Raw genomic sequence first — 22,111 nt, forward strand, 5'->3', positions numbered from 1 at the left:
CGCCTCAGATTCTGCGGTTGTGATTGACAGCTGCATTTGAGGGGTTAAACAGCCAGGAGCAGCGCGATCGCTGCTCCCAGCTGTTAGTCCTGGGTGTCCGCTGTCAAATACAGCCGACACCCGCAGCATATGGAGCACGCGAGCGCGTTCTAGACATCAACCCCCGCACCTGGACGTAATGGCACGTCCGGGTGCGAGAAGGCGTTAACAGGGCCTATGCATGAGAATCTGTGGGCGTCGTACAAATGCCACAGGAACTATATCGCCCAGCGTGCAGGAGCGTCTCTCCCTGCCTGATGTCTGATTCACACTGAGTTTTTTTTTGCTTACAAAAAAATGCTGCCTGGAAAAATCCGCTCCGGTTTTTTTGTAGTGGTTTTGCACCACAGGCGTTTTTTGACGTGTTCCTTGGCCCTTTTTTTCAAAGGCAAAGGAAAAAAACTAGACAGTTTGCCATAAAACGCGTAAAAAAATTCTGCGGCCGTTCGCGTAGTTTTTTTTCCGTCTCCCAATGGGGTTTTTGAGGCGGAAAATACCAAGTTAGGGCGTGTCGCTGCTTTTTCCCCGCAACCGCTTTTTTTTACGCTTGCGGGAAAAAAACGCCTCCACCTCCCATTGAAATCAATGGGAGGCAATTTCAGCCGTTTTTTGCAGAAAACGTGTCAAAACTCAGTGTGCACGGGGCCGTAGGGTTTTCATCTATTGTGCTCTGTCTGCACTGATCTGAATGCTGTAGTAAATGCTGCTCCATCAGTACAGTATTACTATGTTGTTTTTCCTTTTTCAGATATCCCAACTTGGATTTTGGATGGAAAAGATCCATTGATAGCAAAACCTTCATCTCGAGCCTCAACCCCTTGATATCCGACCCAGGAAGCGACTGTAAACTGGGCGCATCGGCAGTCCCTGACCACGGAGCTAAACTGGAGGCCCCTGCAGAAAACCATGACCAAATGCCTGTGAATTGTTCCGCGCCCTGTCCAAAATCTCCCAGCATCCTCCAGGCATCTCATGCGTCAGGTGATCTCAAAGTGTTTAATGGCGTCTCCTGTAACGGTCTTACTAATGGCGATGGCGACGTTTGCCCGGGGAGTCGGTCGACTTGCTGCAGACAACTACCTGTTCAATCCTCTACCTCATTACCCCTTGAGAATATACCTGACGAGAACCAGTCCACGGCCAACAGTGAATGTACTGTGAGCAAAAAACATACTGACAATGCTACCAAACCTACCTCAGGTGGGAGCGCCGGCCCGTTGGCAAGAGTGGCACCTACAGGAGTTGCCCTTGTTATAAACGGCGGAAAGTGCGAACTGGGGTTATCCAATGGGTCCTCCTCAAAGACCCTCGGGCCAAACCCCGGTCTTATCCTACAGGCTTTGACATTGTCCAATGCAAGCGATGGGTTTAATCTGGAGCGTCTTGAAATGTTGGGTGACTCCTTTCTAAAGCACGCCATCACCACCTACCTGTTCTGCACTTACCCTGATGCTCACGAGGGTCGACTTTCTTATATGAGAAGCAAGAAGGTAAGTGATTCTTAATGATTAAAAGGCACCGTCCAATGCATCTGGAAAATGAGACCATATTGCAAATAGTCTTAAATCTGTCTCCATGGTTACAGACTACAAACAACCCTTGTGTAGTCAGATATTTGCAGTCATGTAATCTTACATCTCCACCCTCTTTTTGTTAAACACAGAACACCTAGGGGCTGATAGGGTGCCCATAGACATTAGATAAGTCGTCCAAACCTGTTGACTATCTAATATGTATGGGGTGTTCCAACCCTCCCCTGACGACAGATGACTGAGAAAGAAGGATCGGGCGTTGTATTACAACATGTCTGATTCTTAGTCAGGAGATAATTATTCCCTCTCCCCATTGAAAACAATTGCTCGCTTGTCTCGTGGGGAGGTCGAGAGGTATAGTGTTCGGCCGACCGCTACCTAAAGTTTATGGGCACTTAAAGAGGCTCTGTCACCACATTATAAGTGCCCTGTGTCCTACATAAGGAGATCGGCGCTATAACGTAGGTGACAGCAGTGCTTTTTATTTAGAAAAACGATCTATTTTAAACCACTTTATTAGCGATTTTTAGCTTTATGCTAATGAGTTTCTTAATGCCCAAGTGGGCGTGTTTTTACTTTCGACCAAGTGGGCGTTGTACAGAGTGTATGACGCTGACCAATCAGTGACCAATCAGTGTCATGCACTTCTCTCCATTCATTTACACAGCAGCATCGCGTTCTTACTAGAACACAATGTGCAGCCACATACACAGACATTAACGTTAATCAAGTGTCCTGATAATGAATATACATCACTACCAGCCTGGACGTCATGTGTATTCAGAATCCTGACACTTCTGGATCTTTTCTGTGAGATTTCCAGCAATGGAAACAAAATCTCGTTTACATCGTAATCTCGCGAGATTACGCGTGGCTTGCTGGAATCTCACAGAAAAGATCCAGAAGTGTCAGGATTCTGAATACACATGACGTCCAGGCTGGTAGTGATGTATATTCATTATCAGGACACTTGATTAACGTTAATGTCTGTGTATGTGGCTGCACATTGTGTTCTAGTAAGAACGCGATGCTGCTGTGTAAATGAATGGAGAGGAGTGCATGATGCTGATTGGTCAGCGTCATACACTCTGTACAACGCCCACTTGGTCGAAAGTAAAAACACGCCCACTTGGGCATTAAGAAACTCATTAGCATAAATCTAAAAATCGCTAATAAAGTGGTATCAAATAGATCGTTTTTCTAAATAAAAAGCACTGCTGTCACCTACGTTACAGCGCCCATCTCCTTATGTAGGACACAGGGCACTTATAATGTGGTGACAGAGCCTCTTTAAGATTATGTCCGCAATGCCGTATTAACAGGAAGTTACCTACTAGTCTAGCATTTGGCAGGTCCATAGTGGTTCTCCAACCGCTCCTAAGATCATGGAGAACTCCCCATATATGCATTGACTCTTTGTATCAACGTAACGCACATAGTCGGCACCAGGGTGTGCATTGGGGTCTTCACCGTGATCTTCAGGACCCGTCAGCGAGCAGGTAAAGACATGTTCTGTGGCCGTCCACCAATTCAGATTATCCAATAATCCGGCTTTTGAAGGAAAGAATTAATTTCCTATTCACCGACTGCTAGCAAAGGTCTTGAAAATAGTAGGACTTGAAATACAAAGTCCATTAGAAAGTTACAGAACTTTTTTTACTTGACCTTTTTTTAAAGTCCTTGTTCTTGGTCTTCCTCCCCCGCAGGTCAGTAACTGTAACCTGTATCGTCTCGGGAAGAAGAAAGGCTCACCAAGCCGCATGGTCGTATCCATATTTGATCCACCCGTGAACTGGCTCCCTCCTGGATATATTGTGAACCAGGATAAAAGTTCCTCGGAGAAGTGGGAAAGTAATGAAACTGTGAGTAAGAATCAAAATATTGTATGAATCGCTAAAACAGGCCGAGTAAAATGAGATGTAACACGTGTGGAGCACCCCCCGGGGACCCCGCACACCTCATACCGAGCAGGTGACACCGGCACTCGCCCAATTTAATGACCCCTCGTGCGGTGTGGAAATGAAGAAACGGACGGGAACGTCCCAACCAATCCTGTGGAGTCTGCAGGTCATTCATGTACTATGTATATAGTATATATAATATATAGTGATGTGTATAACGGGGGCATCCTTTCAAGTTTGGCCAAGGTCATGTCCACCGTGAACGAGAATTATTTTTTTTTTCTAACTACAAGTCCTTGAGTTGTTTAAAGATTATTTTTTTTTTTTAGCAGGAACGTCATTGTATACAGGTCACCTGTCAGTTCAGGCAGCTATATGAGCACCCAATGTACTTAGTCACTCCATAGGTTAAAAATAAAATGTAAAGGTGTTAAAAAAAAAAAATTACACATTTTCTAGAATACAAATGTTGCCTTTTTTTTTCTTTAAGCGTTATTGATTCGTAACCGTGTTTTATCTGCAGGCCAGCGACAGCGTGACTACTAACGGCAAGATGGATGACGACTTTGACGACGAAGAGGATGAAGATCTGATGTGGAGGAACCCCAAGGAGGAAGCCGACTTAGATGACGACTTTCTGGAGTATGACCAGGAGCACATCAAGTTCATCGACAACATGCTGATGGGATCCGGCGCTTTCGTAAAGAAGATTCCTCTTTCGACCTTTTCCGCTCCTGACCCAAGTTTTGAATGGAGAACCCCAAAGAAAAGCTCCCTGGAAACTTCCCACTTCTCACCCGACCTGGATGACTTTGATTACAGCTCTTGGGATGCCATGTGCTACCTAGATCCCAGCAAGGCCGTGGAAGAAGATGACTTTGTGGTGGGTTTTTGGAACCCGTCAGAAGAAAACTGCGGGGTGGATGCCGGGAAGCAGTCCATCTCCTACGACCTCCACACGGAGCAATGCATCGCAGATAAGAGCATAGCGGATTGCGTGGAAGCCTTGTTGGGCTGCTACTTGACCAGCTGCGGTGAGCGGGCCGCCCAGCTCTTCCTCTGTTCTCTTGGCTTGAAAGTTCTCCCTGAGATTAAGAAAGCAGAAAATGGCGTTAACTCAAGCAAAGGCAACAATAAGACGAGTTCTGACCTTTCAACCTGCAAAGGGGTGGAATACGGTTATTTGCAAATACCCCCCAGATGCATGTTTGACCACCCGGATGCAGAGAAAACTCTTGACCACCTGATATCTGGATTTGAAAATTTCGAGAAGAGAATAAACTACCAGTTTAAGAATAAGGCTTACCTCCTCCAGGCCTTCACACACGCCTCCTACCACTACAACACCATCACTGGTAAGTACAGCACGAACTAAAGCCACATGTGTCCAAGTCCGCAGAGGCAATAGTTACTGCCTGTTACTGGGAGGCCGAATTAATCTGCTAAAATAATGACCACTATGTCTGAGAATATAACTGCTATAATACTGCTCCTATATACAAGAATATAACTACTATAATACTGCTCCTATATATAAGAATATAACTACTATAATACTGCCCCCTATATACAAGAATATAACTGCTATAATACTGCTCCTATATACAAGAATATAACTACTATAATACTGCTCCTATATACAAGAATATAACTACTATAATACTGCTCCTATATATAAGAATATAACTACTATAATACTGCCCCCTATATACAAGAATATAACTACTATAATACTGCTCCTATATACAAGAATATAACTACTATAATACTGCTCCTATATACAAGAATATAACTACTATAATACTGCTCCTATATACAAGAATATAACTACTATAATACTGCCCCTATATACAAGAATATAACTACTATAATACTGCTCCTATATACAAGAATATAACTACTATAATACTGCTCCTATATACAAGAATATAACTACTATAATACTGCTCCTATATATAAGAATATAACTGCTATAATACTGCTCCTATATACAAGAATATAACTACTATAATACTGCCCCCTATATACAAGACTAGAACTACTATAATACTGCCCCTATATACAAGAATATAACTACTATAATACTGCTCCTATATACAAGAATATAACTACTATAATACTGCTCCTATATACAAGAATATAACTACTATAATACTTCTCCTATATATAAGAATAGAACTACTATAATACTGCTCCTATATACAAGAATATAACTACTATAATACTGCCTCCTATATACAAGAATATAACTACTATAATACTGCCTCCTATATACAAGAATATAACTACTATAATACTGCCTCCTATATACAAGAATATAACTACTATAATACTGCCCCTATATACAAGAATATAACTACTATAATACTGCCCCTATATACAAGAATATAACTACTATAATACTGCTCCTATATACAAGAATATAACTACTATAATACTGCTCCTATATACAAGAATATAACTACTATAATACTGCTCCTATATATAAGAATATAACTACTATAATACTGCCCCTATATACAAGAATATAACTACTATAATACTGCTCCTATATACAAGAATATAACTACTATAATACTGCTCCTATATACAAGAATATAACTACTATAATACTGCTCCTATATACAAGAATATAACTACTATAATACTGCCCCTATATACAAGAATATAACTACTATAATACTGCTCCTATATACAAGCATATAACTACTATAATACTGCTCCTATATACAAGAATATAACTACTATAATACTGCTCCTATATACAAGAATATAACTGCTATAATACTGCCCCCTATATACAAGAATATAACTGCTATAATACTGCTCCTATATACAAGAATATAACTGCTATAATACTGCTCCTATATACAAGAATATAACTACTATAATACTGTCCCTATATACAAGACTATAACTACTATAATACTGCTCCTATATACAAGAATATAACTACTATAATACTGCCCCCTATATACAAGAATATAACTGCTATAATACTGCTCCTATATACAAGAATATAACTACTATAATACTGCTCCTATATACAAGAATATAACTACTATAATACTGCCCCTATATACAAGAATATAACTGCTATAATACTGCTCCTATATACAAGAATATAACTACTATAATACTGTCCCTATATACAAGACTATAACTACTCTAATACTGCCCCCTATATACAAGAATATAACTACTATAATACTGCCTCCTATATACAAGAATATAACTACTATAATACTGCCCCCTATATACAAGAATATAACTACTATAATACAGCTCCTATATACAAGACTAGAACTACTATAATACTGCCCCTATATACAAGAATATAACTACTATAATACTGCTCCTATATACAAGAATATAACTACTATAATACTGCTCCCCTATATACAAGAATATAACTACTATAATACTGCTCCTATATACAAGAATATAACTGCTATAATACTGCTCCCTATATACAAGAATATAACTACTCTAATACTGCCCCCTATATACAAGAATATAACTACTATAATACTGCTCCCCTATATACAAGAATTTAACTGCTATAATACTGCTCCTATATACAAGAATATAACTGCTATAATACTGCTCCCTATATACAAGAATATAACTGCTATAATACTGCTCCCTATATACAAGAATATAACTACTATAATACTGCCCCTATATACAAGAATATAACTGCTATAATACTGCTCCTATATACAAGAATATAACTGCTATAATACTGCTCCTATATACAAGAATATAACTACTATAATACTGCTCCTATATACAAGAATATAACTACTATAATACTGCTCCTATATAAAGAATATAACTACTATAATACTGCCCCCTATATACAAGAATATAACTGCTATAATACTGCTCCTATATACAAGAATATAACTGCTATAATACTGCTCCTATATACAAGAATATAACTACTATAATACTGTCCCTATATACAAGACTATAACTACTCTAATACTGCCCCCTATATACAAGAATATAACTACTATAATACAGCTCCTATATACAAGACTAGAACTACTATAATACTGCCCCTATATACAAGAATATAACTACTATAATACTGCTCCTATATACAAGAATATAACTACTATAATACTGCTCCCCTATATACAAGAATATAACTGCTATAATACTGCTCCTATATACAAGAATATAACTGCTATAATACTGCTCCCTATATACAAGAATATAACTGCTATAATACTGCTCCCTATATACAAGAATATAACTACTATAATACTGTCCCTATATACAAGACTATAACTACTCTAATACTGCCCCCTATATACAAGAATATAACTACTATAATACTGCCTCCTATATACAAGAATATAACTACTATAATACTGCTCCTATATACAAGAATATAACTACTATAATACTGCCCCTATATACAAGAATATAACTACTATAATACTGCTCCCTATATACAAGAATATAACTACTATAATACAGCTCCTATATACAAGAATATAACTACTATAATACTGCCTCATATTCTTGTATATAGGAGGCAGTATTATAGTAGTTATATTCGTATATATAGAAGCAGTATTATAGTAGTTATATTCTTGTATATAGGGAGCAGTATTATAGTAGTTATATTCTTGTATATAGGGGCAGTATTATAGTAGTTATATTCTTGTATATAGGAGCAGTATTATAGTAGTTATATTCTTGTATATAGGGAGCAGTATTATAGTAGTTATATTCTTGTATATAGGGGCAGTATTATAGTAGTTATATTCTTGTATATAGGAGCAGTATTATAGTAGTTATATTCTTGTATATAGGAGGCAGTATTATAGTAGTTATATTCTTGTATATAGGGGGCAGTATTAGAGTAGTTATAGTCTTGTATATAGGGACAGTATTATAGTAGTTATATTCTTGTATATAGGGAGCAGTATTATAGCAGTTATATTCTTGTATATAGGGAGCAGTATTATAGCAGTTATATTCTTGTATATAGGAGCAGTATTATAGCAGTTATATTCTTGTATATAGGGGAGCAGTATTATAGTAGTTATATTCTTGTATATAGGAGCAGTATTATAGTAGTTATATTCTTGTATATAGGGGCAGTATTATAGTAGTTCTAGTCTTGTATATAGGAGCTGTATTATAGTAGTTATATTCTTGTATATAGGGGGCAGTATTAGAGTAGTTATAGTCTTGTATATAGAACTACTATAATACTGCTCCTATATACAAGAATATAACTACTATAATACTGCTCCTATATACAAGAATATAACTACTATAACACTGCCCCCTATATACAAGAATATAACTACTATAATACTGCCTCTATATACAAGATTATAACTACTATAATACTGCCCCTATATACAAGATTATAACTACTATAATACTGCCCCTATATACAAGAATATAACTACTATAATACTGCTCCCTATATACAAGAATATAACTACTATAATGCTGCCCCCTATATACAAGAATATAACTACTATAATACTGCCCCTATATACAAGAATATAACTACTATAATACTGCTCCCTATATACAGGAATATAACTACTATAATACTGCCCCCTATATACAAGAATATCACTACTATAATACTGTCCCTATATACAAGAATATAACTACTATAATACTGCTCCTATATACAAGAATATAACAACTATAATACTGCTCCCTATATACAGGAATATAACTACTATAATACTGCCCCCTATATACAAGAATATAACTACTATAATACTGCCTCTATATACAAGATTATAACTACTATAATACTGCCCCTATATACAAGATTATAACTACTATAATACTGCCCCTATATACAAGAATATAACTACTATAATACTGCTCCCTATATACAAGAATATAACTACTATAATGCTGCCCCCTATATACAAGAATATAACTACTATAATGCTGCCCTCTATATACAAGAATATAACTACTATAATACTGTCCCTATATACAAGAATATAACTACTATAATACTGCTCCTATATACAAGAATATAACTACTATAATACTGCTCCCTATATACAGGAATATAACTACTATAATACTGCCCCCTATATACAAGAATATAACTACTATAATACTGCTCCCTATATACAAGAATATAACTACTATAATACTGCCCCCTATATACAAGAATATAACTACTATAATACTGCCCCCTATATACAAGAATATAACTACTATAATACTGCCCCCTATATACAAGAATATAACTACTAGAATACTGCTCCCTATATACAAGAATATAACTACTATAATACTGCCCCTTTATACAAGAATATAACTACTATAATACTGCCCCCTATATACAAGAATATAACTACTATAATACTGCTCCCTATATACAAGAATATAACTACTATAATACTGCCCCCTATATACAAGAATATAACTACTATAATACTGCCCCCTATATACAAGAATATAACTACTATAATACTGCCCCCTATATACAAGAATATAACTACTATAATACTGCCCCCTATATACAAGAATATAACTACTATAATACTGCCCCCTATATACAAGAATATAACTACTATAATACTGCTCCTATATACAAGAATATAACTACTATAATACTGCTCCTATATACAAGAATATAACTACTATAATACTGCCCCCTATATACAAGAATATAACTACTATAATACTGCTCCTATATACAAGAATATAACTACTATAATACTGCCCCCTATATACAAGAATATAACTACTATAATACTGCTCCTATATACAAGAATATAACTACTATAATACTGCTCCTATATACAAGAATATAACTACTATAATACTGCCCCTATATACAAGAATATAACTACTATAATACTGCCCCTTATATACAAGAACATAATATTTCTCGAGCATTACATTGGGGGTCACAGACCATGGGTATTTGCTATTGCTGCTAGGCGGCTTGACGCTCAGTTATGCTTTGTGTCTGTAGATGGTCCTGCTGGTTCCGCAGGATTTTTTTTGTTTTTTTTTAATGTTAGAAGATGAAAAAAATAAGAGCTCTCTTTAGGTGGGAAACTGGTGACCCTGTCCCCCCTTCTTTTCCCTCCAAGGTCCACTCCACTGTGTCATTGTTTCCCTGCCTAAGGGGACGAGCGCAAGATGCACCCCTTATCCTCTGCTCCCCACTAGTTTTTCCCCTCACCTGACGCTCCTTACGATGACCTAAGCGGTCACAAAGATTTTCCCACTCACTCAGAGTTCAACGAGTGGAAACACCCCGACCATTGCTGGATGGATGTTCTGTATTCCTTTCCTGAAGACGTCTCTTTAAAATGGTCTATATCGCCACCGGCCCTTCTTAGTCTCCCGCGTGACAAGGACTTCTATCGTACCTATCTTGTGTCCTTCTCTCCTCTTTACTATCATACCTACGACAGATGCAGCAGCATTTACACGACTTGCTGGTCCGGCGTGTTGAGTTTTTTTTCCTCGTCTTGCTGAGGCTTCTGCCTCCGGATAGCTCCAATTTTTTTTCTGTCTTGGGTCAGCAGGGCTCCCGCTGAATGTGCCCGGCAACGCGGTATTCTCTCAGGAGCTCCTAAGGAAGAATTGGTGGATCTCTCACACCAACTTTCTAATGCGACAAAGTGCAAAGCCTCTCTTGATGCTGGACGCCTTGCGGTACGTGCCTCGGCTTCCATCATTGCCATCCGCAGAACAGCTTGGCTGAACTTCTGGTCCACAGACACCGAATCCAAAAGATCCTTAACTGCTATTCCCTTTACTGACTCCCGTATTTTCATGACTTGTCTTGACGAGATTATCTCTGAAGCAACAGATGGAAAGAGCTCTCACCTACCCCAGAACAAGGTCAGATATGCCGATTATTCCGAAAAATCCGGTCCTTGATTTCAGCCTTTTTTTAGGTTCACCAGTCCTTTCTTACCAGTTCACTAGTCCTTTGTTCTCAAGACCGCCAACCCACCAGAACTCTAAGAACAAGCCTTCCTTCAATCCCCATCCTTCCTGGCGTCCTCAGACCACCAAGACTGGGGCGGGCCAAACTGGCTCTGCCTGAAGGTGCACCTCCGCGGTTCGGGTGGGGGCAGGCTTCTGCGCTTCAAGGACTTCAGGCTCTCCCACATCTCGGACGCCTTGGTTGAGAAAGTAGTATCCTCAGTTACAAGATCGAGTTTACCAGACTTTCTACCGAGCGTTTCTTCAGTCCTCTGTTCCTTCCGTCTTCCATGGCGACGTCTTTTTGCAGGCACTCCATTCTCGGTCACTTCAAGGGGTCATAATCACCTTACGTCCAGATCAGAGATTTCGGGGGTTGACTCCACCTTCTTTCTCAGACCAAAAAAAGAACGTGTCAGTTCGCCTAATCCTGGACCTCAAAATTCCATTGACCAGGGGGAATTTCTTTGCTCTGTGGACATCAAGGACGCGTGCCTCCATTTCCCCATTTGCCAATCCCACTAGCGGTTACCTCTCACCGCAACCAGTTTGTGGCGCTCCTATTCGGCCTGGCGAAATCTCTGCGGGTCTTTACCAAAATCCTCTGTGGGTGATGGCACTCTTTTGGGCCAGGGGGGTTTCACTGACGCCCTACCTGGACGGCATTCTGATCAAGTCTTCTATCAAGGAGGACAACATGGCTGCTCTCCGGATCGCCCTGAATAGATCAACCTGATTTAGTTGGAACAACAACAGCTCAAAGTCTTTTTTTGTTCCCTTCCCAGACATTAATTCCGTAAACGTGACCTTCGACACTCGGTTGGCGATTGTGTTTCTTCAACAAGAGAGGTAGTCTTGTTTTGAGACCACGGAGCTCACCCACCTCTCTGCCGCTGTATGAAAGTTCTCTGCACCCTGGTGGCCATGGTAGGCATTTCCTTTGTACAGTTCCATACGCCTCCCGGTGAAACTGCTCTCCTTTGTCTATTTGATGGACCCTTCTTTAGTGGCTCTCATCCCCGTCAGCTCACTTCTGAGTGCTGACGCTCCTTCCTCTGCAATGGTATGTACTTTCCACAGATACAAGTCACCCAGGCTGGGGAGGAACGTTCCAGAACCTCATGACACACGGTCTGCGGTACAAGCAGAGATCCTCTCTCTCCATCAACCTTCTGGAGATGAGGGCGATTTTCCTTTACCTGCTGAATTGGACGTCGCTCTTTTCCGGAAACTGACACGGTTAGCGTTGGCTTAGCTGAATCACCAGGATGGGATTTGAAGCACAGCAGTAATGAACGATCCTGCATGGATTCTAACTTGGTCAGAGCATTAGGTTCCCGCTCTCTCGGTGGTGCACATCCCAGGGGTCAACACAGGGGAGTGGTCTCTCCATCAGGAGGTTTTCCACCAGATTTACTCCAGATCGGGCAAGCTGGACGTGGACTTGATGACATCCAGATTCCATCGCAGAGTTCCCTATTTTTTCTCACAAGCTCGGGATCCCGAGGCCTACAAAGTCGACACCTTAGTGGTCCCATGGGGTTCTTGTGTCTCATGTACCTGTTCCCTCTCCTGCTTCTTCTTCCCAGGCATCTCTGCCGGATCAAGACAAAAGGAGTTCCAACCATCCAGGTGGCACTGGGTTGATCTCATCGCTGCTGGTAACCCGACGTGGTGGCTATGCAGGGCGACGCTCCATGGCCCTTGCCTCTCCGTTATGAACTGCTCTCAGGGGCCTCTCTTCCACCAGAATTTAAGGGTGCTACGTTTAATGGCGTGCCTGTTAAATCCGCTGTTTTGAGGACACAAAGTTTATTGGAGCTGGTTACTATGCTCTAGGATGGGAAGCCTGCTTTGGCCCACATTTATCACCGCACCTGGAAGATCTTCTTACGTTGGTGCGAGAAAGGTAATCTTCCTCCATTACGATTTTCCCTTGTCCAGAGTCCTTTCTTTACTCCAAGGAGGTCTAGATCTGGGTCTCGCCCTTAGTTCCTTTAAGGGAAAGGTGTCCATCCCGTCCTGTTTAATGGTCCGCCGGCATCTAAATCTGATCTTCGCACTTTCCTGCAAGGGGTCGTTCACCGTGCCTGATCGGTTCTCAACTCCATCATAGGACCTCACGTTAGTCCTGAAGGCTTTACAATCAGCTCCATCAGATCGCTCTGTCTTCTCTCGCGGAAGGTGGTTTTCCTGGTAGCTGTGGCTTCCATCCCGAGCGTCTCTGAGCTGGCGGCTGTCCTGTATAACATGTTACTCCGTACGGCTTTTCACCTGAGTGAGGACATCGTACTGCTGACGTTTTACCCGAGGGAGCGTTCTCTTGGATGTTGTCCATGCCTTGTGGATTTACATCTCCCTCCCTTCTTCTTTCCGAAGGTCAGATTCCTGGTTTGTCGTCCACAGAAGGGGTTGGTGGCCGGTGCGGCTACAATCGCCCAATGGATTTTGTTGGCTGTTCTTGAGGCTTACCGGGTCAAGGGCAGGGACCCCCCCCCCCCCTTCGGGATTACGACTCTACAAGGGTGATTGGGGCTTCCTGGGCTGTGCCCCATCAGGCTTCTGTTCTTCAGGTGTGCAAGGCATCTACGTGGTCTTCTTTGCACACTTTGTTTGGATTCCAGATATTGTAGGCGTCTGTGGAGTAGATGACGTCCTTCTGTTTTCACCCTTGGGGACCTAATTAGGGTGTTCCGTGGTCTGTGTCCCCCAATGTAATGAACTAGAAAAGTGGATTTTTTGAGTACTCGCCATAAAAACCTGCTCGTTGGTGGACACGGCCCCTACCCATTTGTTAGTTCGAGGTTCTCTGGTTGTCAGGGATTCTCCAATCTGGTTCTGATTTCTGTCTGTAGGTGGGTGTCTCTTGTATGGGGGTGGGGCATTTTTTTAAAAAAAAAATTTTTAGCATATACCCACGGTCTGTGTCTCCAAATAAACTGGTAGAGAAAAGTAATTTATGGTAAGTACTCAAAAAAGAAGCCACTTTTTTTTTTTTTTTTTTGCTAGGAGGCAGTATTATTGTAGTTGACGTACTATAGATTTTCAGCTGTGTTTGTCAGGCCTACAGTGTGAATGAGCCTGGGGCAGTTGTCATTTCCCTCCCCCCACTCTTTGGCAGCTCTTGCAAATGTTCGAAAAGGGTCCACAATGAGCTTATGATAAAACCCCTGATATGTATTTTCTGTTATAAAGACCCCAATGTCAGGCAGAACTTATAATGGATTCCTCTGGTGGTCTTCCGTTGTAAATGAGCTGTTTTTGTTTTTTTCCGTCCTTTAGACTGCTACCAGCGCTTAGAATTCCTCGGAGATGCAATTTTGGACTACCTCATTACTAAGCACCTTTATGAAGACCCCCGCCAGCACTCCCCGGGAGTTCTCACTGACCTGCGCTCGGCCCTAGTTAACAACACCATATTTGCATCGCTGGCTGTGAAGTACGACTACCACAAGTATTTCAAGGCCGTCTCTCCGGAACTATTCCACGTCATTGACGACTTTGTGCAGTTTCAGCTGGAGAAGAACGAGATGCAGGGGATGGACTCTGAGGTATTGGAACAATCCATCTGCCTTCTGGGGGGGGGTAGATGACTATATAACTACTGTAGTTCTATTCATTTTTTATAGTCCATCACTGCCACCCTTCCCCTCGTTTTCTTTCTATAAGTGAGCGCCAATGGGGTGTATCCATCTGTCGGAAGGTAAAAAATGGTTTCGAAACATAAAAATAAAAAAAACACCATATTAATGTACGCACCAGTTTCCTGCACCATGTGTATCACCACATTACACCAGTATAGCACCAAGTATATAACATTACACCAGTATAGCACCATATGTATTACGTCACACCAGTATATCACCATGTATATAATATTACACCAGCATAGCACCATATGTATCATCTTGTCAAACCAGTACTAACACCAGTGTAGCACCATGTATATCACCAGATTACACCAGTACAAGCACCATGTGTATCCTCCCGTCACAGCAATACTAGTACCGTATGTATCATCACATTACACCAGTACAAGCACCGTATGTATCATCACGTTACATTCGTACTTGCACCGTATGTATCCTCACATCACACCAGTACAACCACCAAGTGTATCATCACATTACACCAGTACTAGCACCATGTGCATCATCATAATACACACTATGCTGTCTTGATGTAATATTATAATACACATGGTAAAATACTGGTGTCATATCACATTACACCGGGATAGCACCACGTGTATCGCCACATTACACCGGGATAGCACCACGTGTATCGCCACATTACACCGGGATAGCACCACGTGTATCGCCACATTACACCGGGATGGCACCACGTGTATCGCCACATTACACCGGGATGGCACCACGTGTATCGCCACATTACACCGGGATGGCACCACGTGTATCGCCACATTACACCGGGATGGCACCACGTGTATCGCCACATTACACCGGGATGGCACCACGTGTATCGCCACATTACACCGGGATGGCACCACGTGTATCGCCACATTACACCGGGATGGCACCACGTGTATCGCCACATTACACCGGGATGGCACCACGTGTATCGCCACATTACACCGGGATGGCACCACGTGTATCGCCACATAACACCGGGATGGCACCACATTACACCGGGATGGCACCACGTGTATCGCCACATTACACCGGGATGGCACCACGTGTATCGCCACATTACACCGGGATGGCACCACGTGTATCGCCACATTACACCGGGATGGCACCACGTGTATCGCCACATTACACCGGGATGGCACCACGTGTATCGCCACACTACACCGGGATGGCACCACGTGTATCGCCACACTACACCGGGATGGCACCACGTGTATCGCCACACTACACCGGGATGGCACCACGTGTATCGCCACATTACACCGGGATGGCACCACGTGTATCGCCACATTACACCGGGATGGCACCACGTGTATCGCCACATTACACCGGGATGGCACCACGTGTATCGCCACATTACACCGGGATGGCACCACGTGTATCGCCACATTACACCGGGATGGCACCACGTGTATCGCCACATTACACCGGGATGGCACCACGTGTATCGCCACATTACACCGGGATGGCACCACGTGTATCGCCACATTACACCGGGATGGCACCACGTGTATCGCCACATTACACCGGGATGGCACCACGTGTATCGCCACATTACACCGGGATGGCACCACGTGTATCGCCACATTACACCGGGATGGCACCACGTGTATCGCCACATTACACCGGGATGGCACCACGTGTATCGCCACATTACACCGGGATGGCACCACGTGTATCGCCACATTACACCAGTACTAGCTCCAAAGAGGGGAATACATGAATTCGGCTATTGGGGCTCCCCCTCCCTCCAATCACAGTTCAGGTTGCACCAAATTTATGAAAACCCCCAAATACTTTTCTTTTTATTCCTATCCCCTTTAGTTGAGAAGATCAGAGGAGGATGAGGAGAAGGAAGAAGACATTGAGGTGCCGAAGGCCATGGGGGACATATTTGAGTCCCTTGCTGGAGCTATTTATATGGACAGCGGGATGTCAATTGAAACCGTATGGCAGGTGTATTACCCGATGATGAGACCATTAATAGGTATATACCTTTATACATGTATGATAAGTTCTGCATCCTTCTAATATATATACTATTTCCTCCCTATTTTCAATATCTCTTCTTGCTGTCAGTAAATTAAAAAATTATTTTTTACATTCAGGTTGAAAACTCCTCCTAATGTCATTCTGCTCTCACAGCTGAGGGTTTGCTATAATGTATCCCAGCCTGGACTGTAAGCTGATAGCTCTTACCTACACTGATACACTGTAACAAACGCAATCGGCAGTATCAGGACTAGATCAGGTTTCAGCCTCTAAATGTAAATATGTTTTGATTCACAGACAGCAAACAGGTAGATGGTGGGAAACCAAATAAATTAGAAAGTTACGTACATTTTCATTCTGCAATATTTGGACATTACATAAGACTGGACCGCTCCGTTTAATGCGATTTTATGGGAAATGAAATAATTTGTCTAGAAAAACTCGACAAGGAAGAAATGTGCGGCCATTTTTAGATTTGCAATATATTAAGCGACAAATGCAAAAAGTTTGTTTTTTGTAAACCAGTAGGAATCTTTTTATTACAGAAAAGTTCTCGGCTAATGTTCCCCGATCCCCTGTGCGAGAATTGTTGGAAATGGAGCCGGAGACGGCCAAGTTTAGGTGAGTGCGTGCGTCCCGTGATCGAGAGGTAACTCCAGTATATAGAAGGGAGAAGATTACTACTGACTGTCTATTTATTTGTGTATTTATTTTTAATTTATTATTTATATGGTATATTTATATATATATTTATTTTTTTTTATATTTATTTTTTTAATTTATATTTAATAATTTTTAAAATGTATTTCTATGGTATATTTTTTTTTTCTAATTTATTTATTTTATTTATTTTATATATTTTTTTTAATGTAATTATATGGTCTATTTATAGATTATTTTTTTTTAATTTTAATTTATATTTTATATTTTTTTTTTTTTAATTTATTATAGTTTTTATTATTTATTTATATTTTTATGGTTTATTTTCTATATTTTTTTTTTTTTTTTTTTGCTCCCATCACTTTCTTCAGATTTTGCTAAGGAATGTAATAATATATCCTTCAGTCTCGCTTTATCCACCGTGTTTAAAAATGCATTTGAAATTCTTTTTTTTTTTTTTCAGCCCGGCCGAGAGGACGTACGACGGAAAGGTTCGCGTCACCGTGGAAGTCGTAGGAAAAGGCAAATTCAAAGGGGTCGGCAGGAGTTATAGGATTGCCAAATCGGCAGCTGCTAGACGAGCCCTCCGAAGCCTCAAAGCCAATCAACCTCAGGTCGCGAGCAGCTGAGTGGTCCCTTCGTCGGCTGCCATGGCGAATGCCCATCCAGAAACGTAACCCTATGGCAACGAGCGAACGGCATCCGGAGGAACCAACTACAGAGAGAATAATATTTGTGTGGAGCGCAGAACTCAAAAACATCACACACCTTGTAGGATCCCCAGTCTGGGCCTCTTTGCAAGCTCCCTGCAGTGCATTGTGGGAAGAGATCTAGCGCGCAAACCCCATCTGATCACCTTCCCTGACGTCTACGTTGTCCAATCACGAGCGTGCTTTACCTAGGATGTCTAGAAAGTCTTGAAACCGGTCTCCATCTTGTCGTAGAATGTTTCCACTTTTTGTGGGGCAAAGATTCTGGGATGTTGAGGGGGCAAAGAAAAAGTTTATGTATCTGTGAATGAAATCTATAGATATATATTCACATACGTTGAGTATTTTATTCACATTTTGAGGGCTGATTTTTATTTTTTCTTCGAAATTGCTTGGGATTGTCCGATTTTTTTAGAATTTCGAGTTTTTCCTCACCCAGTGTCGTGCAAGAAAACCGCAACACTTACAATTTACATTGCACTTATAGGGACACCGTCGGGTGTCAAGGAACGAGTGAAAGGATGAGTGTTACTAAACTGAGGGGTCTTTTTTTTATTTTTATCATTATCCCCTATAAAATGTCTAAATAATTCGACTTCTTTTTTTTTTTTTTTTATACACGGAGACCTTTGTTGCGCTCATCCATATAGATCTACTCATTTCTGGATTCAATATGCATGCAGTCATTTTTGTAAGACGGTGGCGGAAATTATTTGTAACAGAATTGTATCCGTCTCGAGTGAACAATATTCACTTGGATGAAATTCCCAACGTTTGACGTCTTGAAATTGAGGCGTGTTGGTCGTTGTGGCGTCACAATGTAACTTTTTTTTTTTTTTTAAGCAGACATATCAGATGACTTCGTGGAGGGCCCCAGTTTCTGCTTTTTTTATTTTTTTTTTAGTTTCTTCTTTTTTAGGTTGTATTTACCCATCAAATTTACCACCAAAACTTTCTAGGATATTCCAGGAAAAACAAAATTGTGACCTGAATGAGTCTCCGGTGACCCCTCTGGTGTTCAGTGATTTCATCTAAGTAATTTTGTCTTTTTGTGTGGACGGGATGGGGGGGGGCGCGGTATGTCCGATGTTTTCGTCGTCTTTCCTATGGGTTGGATTTTTACTTTTTTGCCTATATTTCTAGTCTCCGTGGCCGTCTTCACTTGAATACCTCATTTATCCTATTCCCCCCCCCCCCTGCATGCTTTCTCATTTTGGTCTCGGTGCTATGTTTATGTATTAAGCTTGAAATGCGTAATTTTTATTTGCACTGTAACTCTATTACCTCTTTCATTTACGTGTTTCTTATATGGGGTGCTTTCAGTCCAATCATTAGAGGTTTGCTGCAATTGTTTTCCTACTGATGCTTGAAGCCTCGAAACAAATCAATGGTTTTGCATATAAGGGGTGAGCTGTAATGACCGGAGGAGTCGCTGCTGCCCTTCACTTTGTAACATAGGATGTTTGTTTTGTTTTTGTTTTTTTATAATTGAGCATGCTTTAATGTGCTGACACGTTCTAAAAAAATATCCTATATGTTAGATTACTGTCGTTTTTATTAATCCCGACGTGCCCCCCCCCCCCTGCCATTTCACAATTGTCCAATTTAGAATTTCTTTTTTTTAAATTGGGAAATTGTAGTAACAAAAAAATGTATCCTCTTTTCTACATTTTGTGTGATTCACCTATTATTTTGGGAACAACTATATGATGACAGCCAATGGTAGTACGTATTCAGATATTCACCAGTCCTTTTATATCTCTGAACCAACAATTCAAAAAAAATGGAAAAAAAAATTCTCCTGTTTTTCACATTTTTTTTTCTCCTGTTTTTCACATTTTTTTTCTCCTGTTTTTCACATTTTTTTCTCCTGTTTTTCACATTTTTTTTTCTCCTGTTTTTCACATTTTTTTTTCTCCTGTTTTTCACATTTTTTTTTCTCCGGTGCTTCACATTTTTTTTTAATTTTTTTATCATGCCCAGTACCCACCTATAAAAATACCATAAGGTTACTTGCCCTATGGTTGTATGTTTTTTTTTTTTTTTCAGTTTACACTTTTTTTTTAATCCCGTCTTTTACATGAAATATCTTCACACTTTTATTTCTTGAAAGGTTTTATCTGAAGTGCCAAGATTGAAGATTCATTTACATGTAACATGCCATTTGAATTTTTTTTGGGGGTTAGGAAAAGAGGAAAAAGGTCCCTGAGAGGAGACAAATATATTTGCAGAGTTCTCCTAATAGAAGAAAATTAGAGGTCAAAAATCGTAAAATAATTTAATTTGTTATTCAATCCTGAATATTTTTTTTAATATAAAATACAAAAAAATAGAAACTTGAGAACTGGGGCAGATTTCACTATGGGGGGGGGGGGGGCGGCACACTGCATTTTTTGGAAAAACAAGATGTTTTTCCTGCCGTTTGTCGGCAAAAAAAACCCTGCGGCCAGATTTTAGCTTAAAGTTAATAGTAAAATATAGAACTTTTTTTGGCTTAGTGGCTTTTTTTTTTTTTTAGAGGCAATAACGGGTTGGTTTGGCTACTCCTATAGGGAATTTTTTTTAAAAATCCCACCCTGAAAAAAAATAATTACAATCGAAAAAAGTGCATGTGTGAAGAAAGCCTAAGACATTAGAAAAAAACAAAAACCTAAATTATTCATTAAAATTATGCTAAGAAAATCGAAAAAATTTCTTGAGCATAAAAAAAAAAAAGACAAGATCGATGCGGATATTTATGCAGAAAATGCCCGTCCATTTAGTTGACAAGGATACGATTTGTAAAGTAATATTTACATAAGGATTTATTCACACGTTGCGGAAAATCGCGGCACGCACCGCCACAGGATACCGATATTTGACTAGACCCTAATAGGATTTCTTTATTACTCAAATGTGTCAAGAATCCCGTTGTGTGCGGTCCGTTTCTTTTCCCCCCTTTATTCCTTTTATAATCTCAACATTTTTGTTTTTGTTTTTTAAATTTTTTTTTCATTTTATTTTTGTTTCTGTGAATTCCTCAATGTTAGCGCAAATCTCATTGTGACTCATTTTGTGCCCCCCCCCCCTGTATAGAAGACGTGTAACAATTGCAGTTCTGGTGTTCTCAGGGGGACGGATGTGATATACATATAATATATAATTATTTTTTTTTAAAATCTTTTCAGTGCAAAAAAATAAAATTAATTTGATTGCACCCCTGAATGATTCAATGACCCCACCGCATTCTGCAGATTTTTTTGGTGACCTGTATATTTTTGACCATCTTAGATTTACTATACTGTATTTCGACTAGACCGAACCATGCTGCATATATGTGGGTTACAGCTTTTTTTTTTTTTGTTTTTGCTGTTTTTGTTTTATGTAGCACAAAGAAGCCTTGCACTTGGTACCGTGCTTTACCTCATTTCGGAATGACTCTATGCTTAACATGGGGGGGGGGGGATAATGTGGTTTGGATTTCGCTGTCATTTTGATCAGAAAATAGGATCATTTTTATGCCTGCATCGTGTCATATTCTTGCACAGCAAACGACCGTGTCCATTACGTCATCCCCCCCAAGGCCCCCCCCCCCCTCCGGTTTGTGCCATATTTTTATTCACTGGAACATCTGGTTATTGTGTTTTTAAATTCTGAATGTCGTGATCATTTTATTTATTTTTTTCAATCCT

The 22,111-nt window shown here is 40.3% G+C and overlaps 1 protein-coding gene across 2 annotated transcripts in view; it reads left to right on the forward strand.

The window, feature by feature from the left end:
* Positions 1–20,783, forward strand: part of DICER1 (dicer 1, ribonuclease III) — a 52,820-nt gene extending 32,037 nt beyond the window's left edge. The window contains exons 22-28 of one of the 2 annotated variants that reach the window (XM_075844306.1): positions 788–1,529; positions 3,278–3,433; positions 3,996–4,827; positions 14,711–14,979; positions 16,903–17,065; positions 17,616–17,691; positions 18,194–20,783. In XM_075844306.1, coding sequence (XP_075700421.1) covers positions 788–1,529; positions 3,278–3,433; positions 3,996–4,827; positions 14,711–14,979; positions 16,903–17,065; positions 17,616–17,691; positions 18,194–18,359 — 2,404 coding nt within the window. In that variant the 3' untranslated portion in view covers positions 18,360–20,783. Of the gene's footprint in view, positions 1–787; positions 1,530–3,277; positions 3,434–3,995; positions 4,828–14,710; positions 14,980–16,902; positions 17,066–17,615; positions 17,692–18,193 lie in introns of those variants that run through there. The other variant, XM_075844307.1, reaches the window with a different exon arrangement.
* The last annotated feature ends 1,328 nt before the right edge of the window (positions 20,784–22,111 follow it).

This window comes from Rhinoderma darwinii, chromosome 12 (assembly GCF_050947455.1).
Source record: "Rhinoderma darwinii isolate aRhiDar2 chromosome 12, aRhiDar2.hap1, whole genome shotgun sequence".
Classification (NCBI taxonomy): Eukaryota; Metazoa; Chordata; class Amphibia; order Anura; family Rhinodermatidae; genus Rhinoderma; species Rhinoderma darwinii.